We start from the raw sequence: 21,491 nt of genomic DNA, 5'->3' as shown, positions 1-21,491 counted from the left end.
AACTTTTATAAAATGGATCTTCTTAAATCAGAAAAAAAAAGATAAAGTGGAAACAAAGCTTTGTAAACAGGGAAAGGGGAATGCAGTTGAAAAGAGAAGAGGGAAATGAGAAAAAAAGAACTAAGATATATCATATACAGATACAAATTCCCCATGATAAATGTGATCACTATACACCTAAATTATATCAATAAACCTAATCAAAAAAAATCACCTTGATCATTTCTTTTTTAAACATGCTACACATATAATATTAATACTGATGTACTATTTCTGAATTTAACTTATGTAACATTTTTCAATCAAATCTAATTCTGGAATACTTAAATTCCGTGGGAATTATTTAAGCAATTTTTTTGCAAAAGTGATAAAAGAACAACATTTATAATAAAACACTCCTTTTAAAAATGTTTTCTTATTTTCTACTCCCCTAGATAATCAAGAGTCACTGTATATTTAACATCAAAAGCAAAGACAGATCAGTTTTTACTAATCAAAAATGTTAATTGTCGGGGCTGGGGATTTAGCTCAGTGGCATAAGTGCCTGCCTTGCAAGCAGGCAGTCGTTAGTTCGATCCCCGGTACCGATTAAAAAAAAAAAAATGTTAATTGTCACCAGGGATTTAGCTCAGCGGCAAAAGCACCTGCCTGGCAAGCACGAGGTCTAGTTCAATCCCTGGTACCAAAAAAAAAGTTAACTATCATAAAAACAATACAAAATATTCTCATACTAAAAATACTGAGCTTTTTTTTTTTTTTTGTCTTTTTCCTTTATATCGGTAAGAAAGCTAAATTCCCTGGTACAAAGTTTAATACAGAAAAGAATGTCAAATTAGCTGTGTTTCAAAATGGAAAACACGCTTAACAAGAATCAAGGTTAAGCATTTGCTCTCTTAGTGTACTAATTATTCCAACTGCACAACTACAGTCCAAGCAATTTTTTAAGTAAAATGTCTTACTCTCTATAACATATGAAAATATGCAACTTACCCATAATAATGAGGATCAGAAAATACTGTGATCTTTATACGTTCAAATTAAAATACAACTATAGCTACAGAGATTAGTTTAAGAGAAAAGGTTTACCTGTTACAAGGTTTTTGTTTATATGTCCTCCTAGAGATCCGAGCATTTGTACTACTCTAATTCTTATCTCTTCCAAGGACACTGCTTCATTCTGCAAATGTGTATAATTGTATATATGTGATAACTCAGTTAAAAATTAAAAAGAGGAATAAAAAACTACTTTCCCATCCTCCCTGTTGTTAATGTCTGCCTTCACAGCAGTACTGTTCATTTTACTGCAAATTTATGAAAGAAATTATCTCTTCAACTTTCCCAGTTGGATATCTATTTCCTAGAGTCATGGTTCCAAACCTCTTGAGAAGATCCTTTACACTCATTAATTATCAAATACTCTTTAAAGAGCTTTTGTTTGTATTAGTTGTGCTCATCATTATTTACTGGATTAGAAATTACAATTTTAAAATTATTCATAATTGTTAAACTCAACAAATTACATGTTAACAAATGATATACTTTTATGAAAATTAAATTATTCTAAAAAACTCTCAGAGAGGTGGCTCTGCTTTACATCAGTGCAGAGCCCTTCAGTCTGGCTCCCCGTGAGCTATGGGGTAGAGGATGCAACAGGGAGAGGGAAGAGCATTTTAATAGTCTTTTAAAATAACTATTTGTTCTCTGACACTACACCAAAGCGGTGAACTACTGCTCTCTGAAACATTATTTACAATGTGGAATGTGAATCCTTATCACTTAACTTCACATACGATTTTGTTACCTAACTTTACGTAACTATTATGGTAAAATCCATCAGTTTTATCTTGCAATTTTTAGCCTTTGCATGATTTGGTAACATCAAAACATGAACATCTTGCTCATCTGCACCTGCCAGTTCTCTGGCTCAGGTAGACCACCCAAATGTAGACATATTTCACTGTTTGTGCAAAAAATCGTATTTTTTAGTATCATTGTTGATCTCAAAGGGAAACTCAGAAGCTATCAAACTTGCTGTGACAGTCACACATTTCCCATAATTTTAATTTTTACTTAAAATTAAAGGCTTGACTTTGATCATTTCAAAGATGTGTCTTATGTTTTCCTTGAGGTGACAGGTTCACTTCACTCATTTAGAGAAAGTGTCTGTCAAATATGCGCCCCTGAATCACCAGTGTCTGTTAACTGCCCTTTCAAGTAAAAATGATGTCCTGAAGGAACAGGCATCAGGTACCTGAAAAGGAACTTTATTTACAAGACCTGAGATATGCTCAAGTCATTTGTTCCACTTTGCTTATATATAATAAAATTACTACAAAATTTACACAGCCATTTCTAGTTTTATGTAAGTCTTTCTATTTTTAGCATCAATTTTAAATTGAGAAGTTTAAAATTGAGAATTTTAAATTTCAAATTTTAGTTTTTACTTCATACCAAAAATAGTTCTCCCAAAATAAGTTAATTTTCTTTATTTGTATCATTTTTCATATAACAACATATACCTCATCTCAAAAAAGTCAGTCAAGAAATCACCAGAAGCATATGCATGCACACATGCACTCATGCGTGTCAAAGATGTACACACACATCCGGCACACACTGAACTCAACAAACAGATGCATTTAAGAATGAATCAGGTCAGGTGTGGTGGCACAAACCTACAACCCCACCACTTGGGAGGCTGAGGCAGGAGGATCCCCATGAGTTCAGTACCAGACTGGACTATGTAGTGAATTTGAGGCCAGCCTAAACTATATAGCAAAACCCTGTCTTGGGAGAATAAAAAAAAAGAATGAATCAATCTTATACACTCTTGATAACTTTGCAACTCACTGAATTTGAACCATATTGTCTTTCGTTAGCCACTAAATACATATTTTTTTCCTTTTATTTTTTTCTTTCTTTTTTTTTGGTCACTACTGGGGAACTAAACCACATTCAGCTGTCTCTGAAGCCCTTTTCATTTTCCATCATGAGATGGGGTCTCACTAAACCACTAGGAGGCTCAAGATGGGTTTAAACTTGTGGTCCTCCTGCCTCAGCCTCCCAGAATGCTGGGATCAGAGGCGGGTCCAGCTCACTAAATACAACTGATGGTAGGAATAAGCAGGCAATCAAGATCAACACAATAAACCAAACACCAACATAGTTTATATTTTGATTGCCAAAAACATAGCAAAATTATTTCTATATTGTACCCTAATTTGTACATGAAACCGAACAATGAGGATTTTTACTTTGTACAAGTGTTAGTATTTAATATCTGCATCATTTAAGGTAAAGGAAATGTAAGGTTTCTTACTGATGGCAGATTCTTGGTCTTTTTCAGATGCTTCAGCACAGCATTACTGAAGCCTTTCTGTGCAGCCTGAGAAAGTGCTGACACCTCCCAGATGTTTTTGGTCTCACCTGTTAGCAGGAAACAAAAACCAGTTTTCAACATCATTCATTCTCACCTGACTAAAACTTGGAGTAACATACATTACCAAACAGAAACATTAATCTGAATTATATAAAAACTAAAGTTTCTAGACCATAAAGTGGCTGCTGTCTTGTTTTTGAATGCCACTGTCCCCTGGAAGGAAGCTCCTGGCTTGGGCAGACCTGCCCTGGAAAGAGCCTGGATGTATCCTGTGGTGCCAGGAGCCAGCCCGCATACCTTACCCTCTGCCAAAGCTGTGACAGCCCAGCATCAAAGTCAACCTGCTGAGAAGTACAAATCTGCACCTCCCTCCTGATACAGACAGATGGGAAAGAGGAAGCAGGACGGCAACACTAGAAAAGTGGGAAATCACAGCACTATCACAGTAATAGCAAAGCAGGAAGAACTGTCAAAGGAGGGGTGAAAACTCAATGAAAAACAAGGATATTTATGGTATTAAAGTACCTTTCCAATAAATGACCGACCAACCTTTTCTCCTCCCTCTCCTTCTCCCCCACCCCGTCCACTTCTCTTTTCACTGTGAGCTCGAGGCTAGCCTGGGCTACAAAGCAAGACTGTCTCAAAAAAACAAACAACAACAACAAAATTACAACTTTGCTGTGGCATTTCCTCCTTAACTCTCTGAATACTTCCTTGTTTTCTAGATGTTTTCCAGAAAAAAATTTCTAGGCTCATGTTGCTACTTTTCCAGACCCAAGCAGTAGTGGAACCAAGCAACACTGGTTCCTTTTAATGAAAAAATACATTGACAAACCATGATCCCAGATGCCAGATTGGCCCACTACTATTTTTTTTTTAAAGATAGTCTTACAACGTATTCCAGACTAGCCTGTACAATGTACTATGTAGTGCAGGGCAACCTTGAACTCATGGTGACCCTCCTGCCTCAGCCTCCTGTGTGCCACCATGCCTGGCCTTGGCTCATTTCTATTCAGCTGTCTCCACTCCCAGTAAGCAGAAGTAGAATATATGCAGAGAAGCATGGGCTCCACACACACATATCTGCATTTCTTTCCATATTTACTTACACATATCTTATATGTACTCAAATATAATTGTGCAGAATGGGCACAGAGAGAAAGAGGGCAACAGCAAGAGCACGGGCACAGGAGAAGGCGGAAGAGTTCACGCAGATTCACCCACGGCCACCCAACATCACAGGCTTCCTTCCGGCTTTGTGTCTTTCTGTATTTGCAGCTTCCCTTCTTCAACAGTGGGAAATCTAGCTTCCACGATCCTCGATAAATTTATTTGTTCAACTCCCTGTCTGTGATCAAGCAACCATCCCCGTTCTCCTCCTCTCCATGACTGAATCTCACAGCCTACTCAGCTATATGAGAATGTGGGTACCCTGTCCTGCTGGGGCTGTGACCCAATGCCAGCTGCCCCTTAAGTGATCCCTCTTCACATTCTTCCAGAGGACCACAGCATCCTCTGCCACGCTACCTTCCTCTGCACCACTCCTGAAGGCCCCAGGCCTGAAGCTTAAGATGAGACGAGGGGATCTCCGATTACTGATTCACTGGACAAAAAACAGAAACTTTACTACTACAAAAGCATGGAGCATACGCATGCTGCTGAAGTGGTCAGAATGGACAAGAGCAGCAACATGTCAACTACTGTCCTGTGCCCTGGGGAAGACACAGAATCAACTCTTGAGTGTCTCTGCCAAAGAGTCACAGCCTGAATCTCCTCAGACAAACCCACAGGAACAGCATTCCACAAATAACTGCCAATAACCTTCAAAATGTCAAAGTGAGAGCTAAGAAAACTTGAAGAAATGGAGTACAATAAGTAAATATAATGCATGATCCTAGACTGGATTCTGGACCAGGAAAAACATAGCATACAAATACACTAACGAGACAACTGAAAGATCTGCACAGAGAGCACAGATGAGAAGAGTACACATCTATAGTATGTTTCCTGGTTTGATAAATGGCATAGTGATTATATAAAAGAAGGTGTAGGGGCCGGGGATTTAGCTCAGCAGCATAAGTGCCTGCCTGGCAAGCATAAGGACATGAGTTCAATCCCCGGTACCAAATAAAAGGAAGTGTTTGCTCTTAAGAAATACACAATAGCTGGGCATGGTGGCTCACGCCTGTAATCCCAGCACTTGGGAGGCTGAGGCAGAAGGATCGTTGCAAGTTTGAGACCAGCCTGGGCTACAAAGTGAGCTCAAGGCCAGCCTGAACTGCATAGTGAGACCTTATCCAAAAAGACAAAAAAGAAAAAGAAAAGAAAAGAAATACACAATGAATTACTGAGGTGTAAAGCTTAATAAAGGGTACACACATACACATATACACACAAAGGAAACTATAAATAGCTGGCAAAGGATTTACAAAAAATGTCATGTATAAACATATGCTTGATCTCAGCGAGAATCCCAAGAAGTGGTTGATGTATAAATACAAACACATGTCACACATTACACAAAGACAAAGAAAGTGCATTGATAATGCAAATGATACAAAACATTGCAATCACTAGAGAAACTGAGTAGAGTATACATAAGCCCTTTTTCCTGTTAAATGTTCTGGAAGTTTTATACCATATCAAATAAAAAGCTACTAAAAATAACAACATGATATGTTTTTCTTTGTTATTTAATTTTGCTTATTCCATTTTACCATTGATATGTGTCTGCAGCACACATCTACTAACAAACAGATCCTTTGCTGCAAAGAATTACAGTAACTTTCCTTACTAATCTACAACACAAATCTTTTAGCGAGATAATTAACTGAGTAAAATTCAAACCAGCAAATAAAAGCGCTATACTTTTGTTACCACAAATATTCATTTTTAAACTCAGTCTATAAATTTTACATGATATATTCAAATAGCAACAAGTTAAACAAATTGTAAATGCCTAAGTAAATTATCAAGATAAACTAGTATTTTTTTTCCTCTATAACTGCTACTGTTTATGTAAAATCTCCCCAAAACCTCTTTCTTCATAAGTTCTGCATGTACACTGAGGATGTCACACACACACACACAAACACACACACACACAATACAGTAAATGAAATCTGTCATACAACTTTCACTTAATGTTTCTAATCCAATACTCAATAATTCAATAATGGTTCACATGGGTTAAACTTCACAAATTTATTTCTACTATGAGGGTAGCACAACTCTGGCCAATACGTCAGTCTTTCTTCCATCTGAATCCTTTTGCTGGCATCTGGTAATGACACCTCTTTTCACTCTGGTTTATGTACATTTGTTACCACTGACTATGAGTACTACTTTTCTTAATTAGCATTTTGTCCAAATAGTTTTTTTCTAAACCTATGTGCTCTACAATGACTTTCTTTCAATTCTTCAACTATATCTAGATGAACTGGGAGAGATTATAAAAGTACCAAGCATATTTCAAAATCAGTTTCAAATTTTGAGAAGTTGTACACAGTCTTAATTATCACACTGCTATTTTAATCACAACACAAATTCCAATTCTTCTAAGCTTCACCTGATAAGGTAGAAGTCTTCAGGTATCCATCAAGGCAGGGGAGAATGTCTTTGTAATAAGGCTGAATTATGCTCTTGCGGATGTGAAGGGACCATTCTTGGAGGGCATTCATACCTACTTCTGCCAGTGGGGTGTAGCTCAGGCCCAACTTGAAAGCCATCTACATGTGCCAATACAAAGACAGTAAACTGAAACATGGGGAATTTAAGACTTAACCAAAAAACAGCACTTAACTTGGTCTCTAGTTCACATGCCCTTTAATTTCTGGACCCCAAATACCGCTGAAATTAAGTGGATACAGTGCATGTCCATGAGGCTGTGGTTTACTGCCAACTCTCAACCCATGCAATGCTTTGTGTATCAACCTGCAAAGGGTACTCAGAGAGGCCATGCCAGGAACCCCATGCCCCAGGGCTGGGAAGCGGAAGAAGCACAGACTAAGCCAGGGATGTCTCCAGGTACGGTCTGACGGCCAGCACAAGACCTGGATACTTGAGTGCTTTTTTTCTGATTTCTGAAACAGGGTCTTGCTATGTAGTTAAACAGGCCTTGAACTCACTACGGAGCCCAGGATGGTTCAAACTCAGAGTCGGTCTCCCAACCTAGCCTCCTCAGTGTTGCAATTACAGGCATGCAGCACCCACCTGGCTTGAATGTTCTTTAGGAAGCATAATTTTGAGGACAAATGAGTCTGCTCAAGAACATGAACCTACCTGCAAAGCAGGGACGTAAGCTTTCATATCAAGTTCAATGATGACATGTGGCAGGGATAGGACAAAGGTCAAACAGGAGGCTAAAAGTTCATCTTTGTACTGCTTCATTTTAACTGATACCTTAACAAGAAAGAAGGAGTTAGTTCCATGTAGCTCAATAAAGCCTACAATTTGAAAATCAACTGCAGGGCTGGGGATTTAGCTCAGCAGCATAAACGCCTGCCTGGCAAGCACGAGGTCATGAGTTTGATCCCCAGTACCACCAAAAAAAAAAAAAAAGAAAATCAATTGCAATGTGTTTATGCTATTTTCAAATATGAAAAAACATGTAAGCTTTGACATGACCACACTGACTTACAAACTAGCACTCATTTCCAGAAAAAGTTAATTTGTAGAATTATTTTATTCTTCTTACGTGTCCTTTTTTTTTTTTTAATTTCCAAGCCAAGGTCTTGCTATGCAATCTATGCAGTTCACGCTCACTCTGAATTCACTGTATAGTGCAGGCCATCATCGAAACCATGGCAATCTTTGGCCTCAGTCTCCTGAGTGCTAAGATTACAGACATATGCCACCACACCTAGAAGAATGTGTTCCAGTTGTCACCACTCAATTATTTTAAAGAACATTCAAAGGACTTCTTTTTTTTTTTTTTCTTTCTTTCTTTTTTTTGGTACTGGGGATCGAACTCTCAACCTCACACTTACCACACAAATGTTTGAACCGTCAAGCTAAATCCCCAGCCCTCAAAGGACTTTGAAGCACAATATGTCCTGTATTAGTTTTTCAGTATCTTACTTCCAATCTCAATTTAGCAATTTTTAAATAATTAGATCACTTAAAATCACTAGGTATTTTTCATTATACATTCATTTAAAAATAGTCCATGAATACTATGATAAATCACTTGAAATTTACCTCTTTGCCAAACTTTGCAAATAAAGCAAAGCAAGAATACTTTTCTGGGTCCTCAGGAGAGTGTTTCAAACTCTTTGGACTAACTCCCTGTCAAAAAACAGCAAAATTAGTACACTGAACAAGAGTCAGCCAAATATCCTAATCTGGCAGTTCTCAACATTTTCCCCAAAAGGTGAATTCATTTCTCTTTACCAAAATCTAGTGAAGACTGGAAGGGGAGATTAGGGTCCAGGCACAAGCAAGGAAGAGAGGAGGTCACAGACTGGTCAAAGGCTGCCATTGGGCAAGGCTAACTCCATCCCTCCTCCTCTATCTTCCTGTGAGTTATGGTTACACTCCGGGAGACCTATCACCCTGTGATTGTCCAGGTAGTCTCCTCCTGGAACTCAATGAAGCTTCAGGAACGCTATTCCAGTCATCCTTAAAACTCCCTACGAACCAGGATCACCTGGATGACTTGTAGTACACATCACCAAGCCCTGCTCCCAAAGCTTTTGATTAGGTAAATCCAGAGTGTCTAACTTCCTAGGTAAAGCTGATGCTGTTGGTCTCAGGACCTCTCTCTGAGAGGTCCAGCTAATCTTATGTAATTAACCAGGTGCTTAAAAATCTGAGCAGAAAATGTGGCTGTATTTTTAGTGATTCAACTGATACACATTAAGCGGTATGTGTGTTATACTGGGGACTGAACCCAGAACATTCTCCCACTGACCTGCATCCCCAGCCCTTTGATTGTGAGACAAAGTCTTGCTAAATTGTCCAGGCTGCCCTCAAACTCGTGATCCTCCTACCTCAACGTCCTGAGCAGCTTGGATTACAAATGCATCCTTAAAAATTAATTAACCATGCAAAGGTTTACATATTTTAAAAATATATGATAAAATTAGTAACTTATAACTGAATATGCCATAATCACATATTTTATAACTTATTTTATAAACTCACATAACCTAAAAAGCACACAAATATTCTGTATCCTTAACAAGTCCAAAAAAGACTTACCTCGAAATATTTCATTTTTTTGGCATTTCTCACGCTAATAGAAAGCAACTTATAGAAACCACTGATGAGTGGCAACCGTGTAGACTGTAAAATTAACTCATATGCAAATGTGTACACCCATGGTTCAAAAAATTTGACTTGTTTCTCAGGAAGAATCTCTCTATAAAAACAAATTAAATACTTCAGGTACAAATTTCTCTACTATTAATTTTTATCCAACTTTAAGATTATTTAGAAAATTATAAACTACAATTCCATTATATAACATTATTAGGTATTCTAACAATTTTAGGTATATCTAAATTTCTTTTTACCCTATCTGAGGATCACTTAACTCTTGTTTGAAAAAAAAAAAAAGACAAGAAAAGGCAAACTCTAAGCTAGCATATTCAAATATATTTTAAAGGTCTACAAAAGTGATTTTAAAGTCTTGCTTTTTCATTTCATACATTCATATCAATTTATGTCCTGTGATAGCTAATAGCTGATAATTTCCAATCTTAAATAATAAAACTTTTATAAAATACCTGCAAAATTCCACCAGGTTAATGAAAGCTGAAAAATCTTTAGGTTTAGCAGGATGCAAGTTAGCAGCTGGATCTGAAGTCGGGATCACCCAAACAGCCTCATTTTCATCCTTAAAAATTAATTGTACCAAACAAACATTGGACCATTCAATTACATAATCCTCAACAATAACCTCCCGCTTGACTTAGAGAACTATGCATAATGGTAGGAGGAAAGAATGCAAAAGTGAGAAAAGCAGAGGCAAGTCCTTAAGAACTTACACTTCGAGAAGAATGAGGAGACTGAGAGTAAATCAAAGGACTCAGGGATGACAAAAGCAGGTGACAAAAATAAAAAGGGACACAGTATTTTATCTTTAAAAAGCTAGGAAGGCCTTGGAAGAGGTAAAATTTCAAAAAGTAAAGCACTGATTATGACTTGGGGATTTCCAACTACAAAACAAATAAATGTATATAATGAAAAATAACAAGAAAGACAAATGGAAAACAATGATTTTGGGGAAAGTATATGACACTCAGTTTTAGACACATTAAGTTGTATTACAAAGCTCTGTTTGTGTAAATTCTAATGTTGAAAACAGAGACAGAACTCACAGAGGTCCGGAGACCAGGGATAACAGAGATGGCAGAGGACCTGCTGGCATGAGGCAAGAAGGGCAAGCAAAAGCAGAGAAAGAGAGGCCCAGCAATCATGAATGTATGTTCTAAAGGCGCAGGTGCGTTGGTCAACAGAGTTCTAGAAAGTTCCTTTAGGGAGTTTTTTCCTTTTAAATGAAATTATTATTTTTTTGTTTTGTTTGTTTGTTTTTTGGTACCAGGGACCAAATTCACAACCTTGCACTTGCCAAGCAGGCACTTACATCTCTGAGCTAAATTCCCGACCTAAATGAAATTATTTTAGACACAAAGCACACACACTGGTGTTCCTACCACCTCACATAAAAAATAGCATATTACGAGTACAGTAAAGTCAATGTGGCAAAGCCTTATACCGTTTCCTGTACTTCCTTTGCATAGCCTCCCCATCGTCTCTTACCTAACCTCATGACCCAGTGGAAGCATATACACATGCATTCTAACACAAAAACGAAACTCTGTGCTCAAGCACAAACTACATGCTTTCTACTGAACCTTCCAGCCTTTTCCCTTAGCCTCATTCCTGTAGTGTTTTTCTCCTCCTCAAAAACAGGGATGCTCTGAACTGACAGTTATAAATCATGACTTATATCTCTCATCCAACTAAGAAAATTAGATACAGAAAAATATTTATTATTTGTATTCTACTATCTGAAGAACACATTTAACACTTCAGTGTTTCCCTAACAATAAACAAGTAGTCTTAGGCTTCCCAACCCTACAGTAAAAGGTAAACTTGTATATAAAATGAGATTTGAACATTTACCATTGTTATAGAATGAGAAACAAATCCATAAATTATTTTTTAAAATTATTTTAAGACATCAATCATATACATTATTTTGAATGATCAATTAATAACATTGTCTACACACTAGGTTACATCCAACAGAAAAGCAGTAGCATGTAGTAATCCCCCAAATTAATTTTCTTTCCCCTAAAGTTGTGCTACTGTCCCCTGAATATTGACACATAAAGATTTAGCATTAAGATGATGCAAAATTACTAATGACAAAACTAACCTCTTGTTCTCCCGCCTGCTTTTGTAGAGTAAGATCCAATTTCTCCACAATCTTCAAGACAGATTTTATAAATTCATCATACAATAAACGATTCAGACTTTGAAGGGAAGAATTCACAAAGAGAAATGTTTCATCTGCTAAAAGAAAATCCTTTAAATAAAGAACAATAAAAAAAAAATCAAGATCTTGCACACAAAAAGTAGTGTATTTTATAAACATACACGCATACATATACATGTACTTTTGTGCTGATGTATTACAGAAAAAATATTTCCATTCCAACAGTAAACTGCAGATTTATCTAGAAGCTTTCAAGTTTCAAAACTGAAAACAATTCCCCCAACCAAAATTATCACGGCAGTATCTTTTCAGTCTGATGACTTATCTAGTCATGTAACAAACACTTTTTATATAGTACTGACTGAAAAGATTTAATCAAGCACTGTAAATGCACTGATCCCAATTTCTGTGCGTGATGCATAAATACACAAATGTATAATATACCTATATGCTGTTTTATAAGTATAAAAGCACAGATGTACACACATGCATATATATGTGCATATATTTTGCACACACAAGCACATACAAATGAGTAAATATATGTCCAGCTTCAGAATGGATTTAAAATCTTTTTGTTTTTTTGTCTTTTTGAGACAGGGTCTCGCTATGCAGTTCAGGCTGGCCTTGAGCTCATTTTGTAGCCCAGGCTGGTCTCCAACTCTCAATGATTCTCCTGCCTCAGCCTCCCAAGTGCTGGGATTACAGGCATGAGCCACCACACCTGCCTATGGATTTAAAATCTAACCCAGCATTTCTTGAAAAGTGAAGCTGTGGGCTGTGAGTGTGAGTCAATGCACAGTGCTTGCCTAGCTTCTGTGAAGTCACAGGTCCAATGCATAGCACCACAAAGATAAGGAAAGATAAAAGTAAAGCTACTCTACAATCACAAAATTACAGGCCAATTTTTCTGCTTATACTCAATCAAAAATTCCATTAGACTTAATCTCAAAATAAGGGATACTTAACATCACATGTAAAAGAAATACTTCGGTAACATTACTAACAATTGCTATTAATTATTAATTTATGGATTTATTATAATGCTGGGATTTCAACCCCAAATTACTAATAACTACTGTTAATTAATTGTGGTCTTAGATTTTAACTGAGGAACACACACAGGAGACAAATACTCTACCACTGAACCAAACCTTACTCTCTGCTACATTATTTAAAACTAAAATCATCTTAGATTTTTGACAAAATAGTAATCAGCCTAGTAACAAAAATTAATGTTTCACTAACATATATATTAAAATATAGATCATTACTAGGCTTAAAGTAAAAACTAAAGAAATGCCTTCTAAAAACACAGTAAGCATTACTCTAATTTTAATAATATTCTACTATAAATTTTATTCTAATATAAAGCAAATAATTGCTGTTTACTGATCCCTTTCATTCCATTTATTTATTTATTTAGTCTTTTTAAGACAAGATCTTGCTATGCAGCTTAGGCTGGTCTTGAACTCACTTTGTAACCCAGGTTGGTCTCAAACTCATAAGGACCCTCCTGCCTCAGCCTCTAGAGCAGTGGGATTACAGGCATGGACTACAAAGCCCAGTTTCATTCCTTTTAAATCAAATGGATGTATCTTAATTTTCAACAAATAAAGGAGGGCTCCTTAGCATACATCAGGGCCTGAGCTCAGTCCTCAGCACTGGGGGTACTGAGCAGGCTGGGGGAAGATCCACTGTGATTATTCTTATTGCTGTCTGAGCTGACTTAGCATCAGCTATAATAACTTGTTACATAAAGCTAAACTGAGGACTCAGCTACAGTAATTAATTTTAAAAGAGTTCTTCTGTTGTATTTTTTTAAGTTTCACTTTAATTCTTATCTTACACACTTAATTTTTTATTAGTGAAGTGGTTTTTAAAAAGATTTTTGAATGTTAGCAAAATATAACTTCGGAATAAGTCTTAGGTCTGTAACTATGGAGACTTAATAAAGACAGTAAGTGGGTACTTTTATGGATTTCAAAGTATAAAAGTTACCATCATCTGGTCACAGCTCAGGAGTTGTTTAAAAAGATCCACGTAGTCTTTGTACGTGGGCACTTTCCATTTGCCAGCTCTGACTTCCCCGATAGCTCGCTGGTTTTCAGATTCAGACTCAGCACCCTGGCCAGGAAGACAATGTGCCAGTATTAACTGATGGACTCAAAAAATCAGCCATGCTGCCAGAAGTTGCCGACTTTCAGAATTTCCTAAGCTAAAACAGCAGCTAGCAGGATACCATACAAGTCCGACTGAGGAAGACATTATATTATGAAGCATATATAGCAATATATTATAAAGCATAATAAAATGAAAACAGAAAAAAGAGATGATTCCTCTGTGAATAAAATCAAGTATTTCAACACAGTATGAACCAGGTGTGCTACAAATCATTCTCTTTCTTATGTTTCAATTTCTCATCTCATCCTATTTTTATAACTTTTAGTAACTGAGATATGCTTCCCATAGTTTTTCTTGGTATTTTACCCTTGAATCTCAAAAGAGAAAATCTTACAATCTCTCTCTCGTCTTTCTCTTTCTTTCTTTCTTTCTTCTGTCTTTTTCAGAGTGGGAATCACAATATGTACATCACCACATCCGGTTGTCTTTTTTATAAAAATATATGTAAGAGTTAAATTGTGCTTTATGATATTTTTATATGTTAGGAGAAGTGTGGACACCTAACAAAACACGTGTCTTCAAGATGTAATGCATGGCTAATAACTAAGAAAGGTCCTTTTATACATTTACACACTAAAACCTCAATGATATTTCTAACTTCCTGTGATAAAAGACTAATTTTTTAAAATTAAATTCAGAATTTACCTTTTGAAGAATCACTGGTTTGGAACATATTCTGATTAAACCCTGATGCACTGAAAAAATGAAACAGTAAAACTAATCAATAAAACAATAATCATTAGAACTTTACTTCTCAATTTCTTTTCTAAATTTGTTAGTATTTTTGGTTTAAAAACATGAATGGCTAGCCCGGCATGGTGGTACACGCCTATAATCCCACCACTCGGGAGGCTGAGGCAGGAGGATCATTGCAAATTCAAGACCAGCCTGGGCTACAACATGAGCTCAAGGCTAGCCTGAACTGCATAGCGAGACCTTGTCTCAAAAAGACAAAAACAAAACAAAACAAAAAAAATGAATTATTAAGATTCAGAAGCTAAAAATTAAGAAAAGGATTTCAGGTTGACCAAAATGTAGTTCTTTAAAAGGCATTAAAGACACAAAAGAATATGGCAACCAATTTTCTTTTTTTATATCAAATAACAGTAATCATCATTAAAAAAACAAACAAAAAAAAGGACCGGCAAACTTACCCACAGTACTAATGCAATTCCAGAGAACTGGTCCTTTTTCTGCTAAGGCTAAGAAAACTTTCACTATGGCTTTACAACACATCGACTGCATTTTTGGACTATACTGTGGGAAACTGTCCATCTGCACCACCATGAGATGCTCTAGAACTGGAGTGTACACCTCAGGAACCTTCCAGAAACAAGAGACAAACCAAAGTAAGAGAAAGATATAAAATAAATATCCAAAGTAATTACAACTGCATTAGTCATATGCTCAATAAATGAAAAACCTGGCTTGTAATCTAGCATACTAAGGTTAACTACAATTGATACTGCCTTAAAACAAAAATCAGAATAAAACTTATCTAAATGATACCTAAGGTAAAATGCTTTCCAAGTGTTGATACTCAATTTTTTAAGAACTCAAATTTCATGATGATACTTCTATTGACACATAAGTGACACATGAGTGTTTACTCGTTTAAAATATGTTGCTCACAATGGGGCCTGCAATAAATCCATCGCGTGACTTATCAAATCATTTGAAGAAAAAAATTAAGTACGCAAAACTCAGTTTAACTATTTCACTTACCGTGTCAAGGTAGAGCAAGACACTGGCAATAGACTGGAGGAAACTCGGCATCTGATAAACGTGGTCATCAAAAGTGTCCGTCTGGGTGAGGAAAACCTGCTTGCAGCGCTGAATGAGCTCCACATACATGAAGTCAACGTCTTTTGCATTTATAACTTTGCAGGGCTTTAGGGCAAGTAACAGAGAACACCAAACTTATCGATGTCAAAGCAAAGATACTTAAAATGTTGTGGTAAGCCATATAGTTAAAAATTAGCTGCTTTCTCATTTTAGTATATGTAAAATATAGTAAAATCTTACTAAGATTTTTATACACTCTAAGGGTTTACTCACACACAGAACAGTTTTTGATAACTACATTCTAAGCACTGTTTAGAAGGCAGGTATCATGCTGTCACTGACCGTATGAAGTCAGCCACCCCAGAGAGAAAGTCAAACACACAACTGAAATATGCCATCCTAGTGTTGGGTGGATGGCGCACACCTGTAATCCTGGCACTTGGAAGGCTGAAGCAGGAGGATCCCTGGGAGTCTGGTCTTTGGACTATGTAGTGAGTTCAAGGCCAGCCTACACTATACAACAAGGTCCTGTTTCAAAAAACAGAGAGAGAGAGACATACAGAGACAGAGACACACAGAGAGAGAGAGAGAGAGAGAGAGAGAGAGAGAGAGAGAGAGAGAGAGAGAGAGAAATGCTAGCTACCCTTTGGGATCTGACTAACTTATCTTTCAGTCATCTCCCTTTGCTCTTGTCTATCATGCACTCTCTGCCCTGTAAATATCTACAGCCACAGCAAGCAAGTTGAAGTTGATTATCCCATCCTGCTAGGTAAGAACTCCATGTTATGACTCCTGAGCTTTCTTATATGCTTCTTGTCTCCCCCAAGAATATACACAGCTGACAGGGACAAATGGAGATAAAAGAGCAGACATTAAGCAGCTCCAGGGAGAGAAGTAGAAACTCACTTTCTCTCTAACACAGGAGTCACAGAGTCACTAAAAGAGAAGTCATTAGCATTCTTCTCAATATCCTTAAAGAATTTCTGTCACAAGAACCTCCTTATCTAAAACTGAGTGAAACAAACTGTAATTTTACTTTATAGATAAGCCACAACATAACACAGTGGGAAAACACAGTGCTTCTAAGCCATCAGACTTGGACTTATTATTTATTTCAAGGAATTTTAAAAATCTTTTTTATTTGACCCTGGAACTTGAACCCAAGGCTTCTGCACCAAGCTGTATCCCCAGCCCTTTTACTCTTTGAGACAGGGTCTCACTAAGTCACCAAGTCACCCAGGCTGAACTCAAGTTTGCAATTCTCCTGCCTCAGTCTCCTAGATGCTTGGATTACAGAGTACTACTCAGTTTGCAGGAGAGTTATGAGGGTTGGAGATAACATTTATGATAAAGAACTCTAACACATAGACATTGGATATTCTTAATTGTTAATAAAACGAGTAACAATAAATTATCACAAATAATTATCGCAAGTGTGAGATGCTATTCAAAATGCAATAAATTATTCTTTTAAATATTTAAGTGAAGACAAAAAGATAAAGAAGAATGAGCCATACTCCTGCAAACAGTCCATATCCACGAATCGCAATGGATAATTCCTTGTTGTTTGAATCCACATTCCTGATGATTCCATAGAATTGTTCCATAAAGTACTGCAGCTTACTCTTGTGTGCTTCAGCATCTTTTGCCACCATGTAAGAAACCTGCAATGGCATGATATTTAATCTTTAGCAGAATTTAATAGGAAAACAAAGGAATCTATGCAAATATGCAAAAGTTACCATTGTTTAGATATCATTAACATATTGTCACAATTACACTCAACACTGTTACTTATAAAAACCTTCCAAGTAGTCTCCATCAGATTCAGAAAAGATCTTTTTTTGGTTTTTGGTGGTACTGGTTGAACTATAGTCGCTGCACTAAAGGTAATAGTACATGATGCAGTTTCTAAAGAAAAGAATTAAGATAATAGAAAAAAAGGGGAAAAAATAGGTTTCAGGCCAGGGATATAGCTTAAGGTTGTGAGTTCAATCCCTGGTACCAAAACAAAACAAAAAAGCCAAGTCCTCTTGTGAGCTGGTGCATGCACAAGCTGCTGGGAGCAGAATCAGATGCTAGCCCTTTCCTATGAGTTGGTGCCATTTGTAGACTGTGGGGAAGGAGAAAAAAAAGCCAGATTGAAGCCATGTCCTTTCTGTGAGTTGGCACCATGTGCAGGCTGCTGGGAGAAGAATCTGAAGCCAGCCTCTAGGAAAAGCCAACTCTCCCCACTCTCATAAGCGAGATTGGGAGAAACCCCAGCTGTGATGATAGCTATTAAGGTAAAATACAACTTAATGCTTAATGAGATAATATTAAGGTAAAATACAACTCAGTGCTTATAGCATTTAGCATTTCACTGACTTTGCAGGCCTAAAGCCTGATCATCTATTCAGAGGATAATAATACACAATGTAGCATGTATGGGTGATCTCCTTCTGAAGGTGGTGGCCACTGTTAATTCCCTATTATCCTGTTTTGAAGTCCTGTATGTTTTCATTGTTTGGTTAGGTTTCATACTGTTTTGTCCTGTTTGATTTTATTACATCCAGTGTATGGGCAGCTATTTCAAAGATAACAACATATATTACGGTAGACACTTTGGATTTACTATTATCTTGTTTTGAAGTCCTGTATTGCATTATTGTTTTGTTGTTTTATGGGTTCTATTCCTTTCTATTTTGCTTGATTTTACTATTCTGAAGGTACAGGCAGAAATTTTGAAGACAACAAGAGGCATTATGGTTGATGGTATGATTATGGTATAATGATTCCCTATTATTTTATTTTGAAATTCTGGGTCATGCTGTTTTGTTTTGATTAGCTTTATTCTGTTTTATTTTGCTTGGTTTTATTCTCTATAAAATAAAAATTACAGCTGGGCATCGTGGCATACTCCTGTAATCCCAGCACTTAGGAGGCTGAGGTAGGATCGTTGCAAGTTCAAGACCAGCCTGGGCTACAAAGGGAGATCAAGGCCAGCCTGAACCACATAGCAAGACAGTAAAGACAATAAATAAATAAATAAAATTTTTTAAAAGAGTTTCAAATTAAGACTTCCTGATGGTTATGGTTGGCATCTGGAATGTCCCTCAGACTCATGTGCGAGGCTTGTACTCACAATGCAGCACTGTTTAAAGCTGGGCTTTCAGAAGGTAACTTAGGTTATCAACTCTCTGACCTCATCAATGGATTAACCACTGATGGATTCACAATTTAATGGCATATTTGGGAGATGGGACCTAGTTGAAAACAGTGAGGCATGCCCTTGGGAATTGATGCTCGGCCTCACCTCAGGCCAACAGCAATGGAGCCACCCAGCAACTGAAACTGTGAGCCAAAATAACTTTCCACCTCCCATTACCAACCTAGCCTTCTCCTTGAGTACTCTGTCCCATCACATTAAAGGTGACTGACACATTGATGAAGCAAAAAGTAGTCCTAGAAGCTCATGTCACACAGAGGGTAACAGTTATCAGACCTAGTGGCCAGTGAATTCAGAAGTCACCAACAACTGGAGATTAGGACTTCCAGTAACAAAGACAAGGCATCTCAATTTTTAAAAAAATAAGCTACAAACTATAAAGATAAGTTGAGGCAAGAGAAAAGAACTTTGAAGAGTGCATAGATCACTACCAACCTAAGTAGTGCAAGGACCCAGATGAACCAAAGAACACTCTCAATTTCAGCATAACAATGGTCCAAGATGAAAATGGGAAACTAAGATAACTATTAACACAGGGAAAAAAATGTCTGCCTCCCATTACCAACCCAATAATACAATCACTAACTTCCCCTGAGGCCAGCTGGTCTTAGTGGATGTCTTCTGACTTCTGAGTCTTTCTAGCAAATTACCATATTTGAGGGTGGCATTAGAAACATTTAAACTTGCAAAGGGAATCAGCCAAAAGGGCAACACCAGGGAACTGTTCCCCCAACTTCTCAGTTGTCTCAACTATCTTCTCACAGATTACAGAGGAGTAGGGAAAATAAATGACAAAACTCGAGTATTTATAGTAGGAGTCTGAATAAAATTCTCTGGCAAAGATCTACAACAGCAATGTTCTGTGTGGCTCGTTACAGACATCAGCAGAGCAGAGGAAGCTGGCAGTCATCCCTGCAGGTCTCTGGCCCACCCATGCTCTGCTGTGACAGGTGGCCTCATTGGGAGCGAGGATGGCACCACATAGATTCTACTATATAAACCCCTATTTTCCTCCACAAATTCTGGACATTCTTACCTAAGAGACTAAAATTCCATTCATTTTTATTTTTATTTATTTATCTATGTACTTTCTTCTGGTATTGGTGCCTTTATATTGAGCTGTGTCTGTGGCTTTTGTTTTTTAAATTTTGAGATAGGGACTCACTAATTGGCTAAGTTGCCCAGGCTGGGCTTCAACTTCATGATCCTTCTGCCTCAGCCTCCCAGAGGGCTGGGATTACAGGTGTGCACCACTGTGTCCAGCTTAAAATTCCATTTCTTGAAAGCAATGTTTACTAAAATCCAAATATATTTGTATGAATGTTAAAAATACATTCCACAAATTTCTATTTTCCTTAGCAAGTAAGACTAGTCAATTAAGCAGGTTTTATGAGGAGGTCCAGGAAGAAAAGCAGCAACCTTAATGTCAATGAGAGAAATAAGCAAGATGGGTAAGATTAAGAAGAGGGCAATGTGAAGAAAACAGACAAAGGTAAATGTGAGGGGACCAGAGACAGATTATACCTATGCTAGTGCTGTGGGAGCCAAGCTACAGCTAGACAAACAGCAGAAGTACTCTCTCTCTCCCTTTGACACATCAAACTAAATCTCAGGCCAGACTTAATCTGTCTGTATCACAGGCTGATTTAGTTCTGATGGACTAGTCAGGGACTTTATAAGGGGTGATCAAAACACACAGTGAGTACTTAAATTTTTGAAAAATGTATTACAGTAAAAGATACATTGCCATTAGTTCCCCTCAGATCATTCCCCCTCACTTTGAATACTCTTATCCCATTTTTCTGGTCACCTTCTAAGGCAGCTTTGGAAGTCCTGTTTTGCGGGTGACCATATGGGAAGAACGGGCCTCTTTTGTAAGCATGAAGAAGAAAGGCAGCGTGCAAGTGTGCTGACACTGACACTTTGCAGGCGCGAGGGAAAAGTCAGCACAGCTAAAATCCAGCTGTTCAACTGGATGTGCACCATGGGTGGTGGCAGGCAGAAGACTGTGTAGCACTAATTGCTTGAAGGGAGACAAGAACATCTGGACCCCACATTTTAACCTAATTCCCTTTCACCCCCACAGTCAGGTACAAACTGATAGGCTGGCTCCTATACTCTTTTCAGAGTGTCTCTATCAGGTATGATCATCAATACTGTGAGTACTGCCTAGTGCCACCGAATGAAAGGCCAGGTTCATAAAAACATTAGAGTGTGTCTTCATCCACCTTATTTACCGGATTTGGTACTGTGCAAATTTTAGCTCTTCCCCAAAGTCAAAATGACCATGAAAGGTAAATATTTTGAATCTATTTGGGACATCAAAGAAGCCACAACAGTGCAACAAAGGACACTTATGAAAGAAAACTTCCAGAACTGTTTTAGAAAGTGGCAAAGGATGATTAATTAATAATTGATGATGATGTGTCTTTTAGTACATTTTCTTTTTCAGTTGAGACAATGTCTCACCATGTAGTTCAGGCAGTCTT

The 21,491-nt window shown here is 37.4% G+C and overlaps 1 protein-coding gene across 6 annotated transcripts in view; it reads right to left on the bottom strand.

Moving 5' to 3' along the window:
- Positions 1-21,491, bottom strand: part of Prkdc (protein kinase, DNA-activated, catalytic subunit) — a 169,808-nt gene that overhangs the window by 139,049 nt on the left and 9,268 nt on the right. For all 6 annotated transcript variants that reach the window (XM_013148466.2, XM_063258530.1, XM_063258533.1 and 3 more), the window contains 13 exons: positions 17,312-17,458; positions 15,735-15,899; positions 15,164-15,332; positions 14,655-14,704; positions 13,827-13,952; positions 11,766-11,915; positions 10,108-10,217; positions 9,581-9,740; positions 8,579-8,665; positions 7,661-7,780; positions 6,948-7,107; positions 3,320-3,426; positions 1,087-1,177 (listed from right to left, as the gene is read on the bottom strand). In XM_013148466.2, the coding sequence (XP_013003920.2) occupies positions 1,087-1,177; positions 3,320-3,426; positions 6,948-7,107; positions 7,661-7,780; positions 8,579-8,665; positions 9,581-9,740; positions 10,108-10,217; positions 11,766-11,915; positions 13,827-13,952; positions 14,655-14,704; positions 15,164-15,332; positions 15,735-15,899; positions 17,312-17,458 (1,642 nt within the window). The remainder of the gene's footprint in view (positions 1-1,086; positions 1,178-3,319; positions 3,427-6,947; positions 7,108-7,660; positions 7,781-8,578; positions 8,666-9,580; positions 9,741-10,107; positions 10,218-11,765; positions 11,916-13,826; positions 13,953-14,654; positions 14,705-15,163; positions 15,333-15,734; positions 15,900-17,311; positions 17,459-21,491) is intronic.

This window comes from Cavia porcellus, unplaced genomic scaffold (genome assembly GCF_034190915.1).
Source record: "Cavia porcellus strain 051 isolate PalLab524CR breed Dunkin Hartley unplaced genomic scaffold, mCavPor4.1 scaffold_11, whole genome shotgun sequence".
Taxonomy (NCBI): domain Eukaryota; kingdom Metazoa; phylum Chordata; class Mammalia; order Rodentia; family Caviidae; genus Cavia; species Cavia porcellus.
The sequence above is the reverse complement of the archived record's forward strand: the minus strand, read 5'-3'. Positions and strand labels throughout refer to the sequence as shown.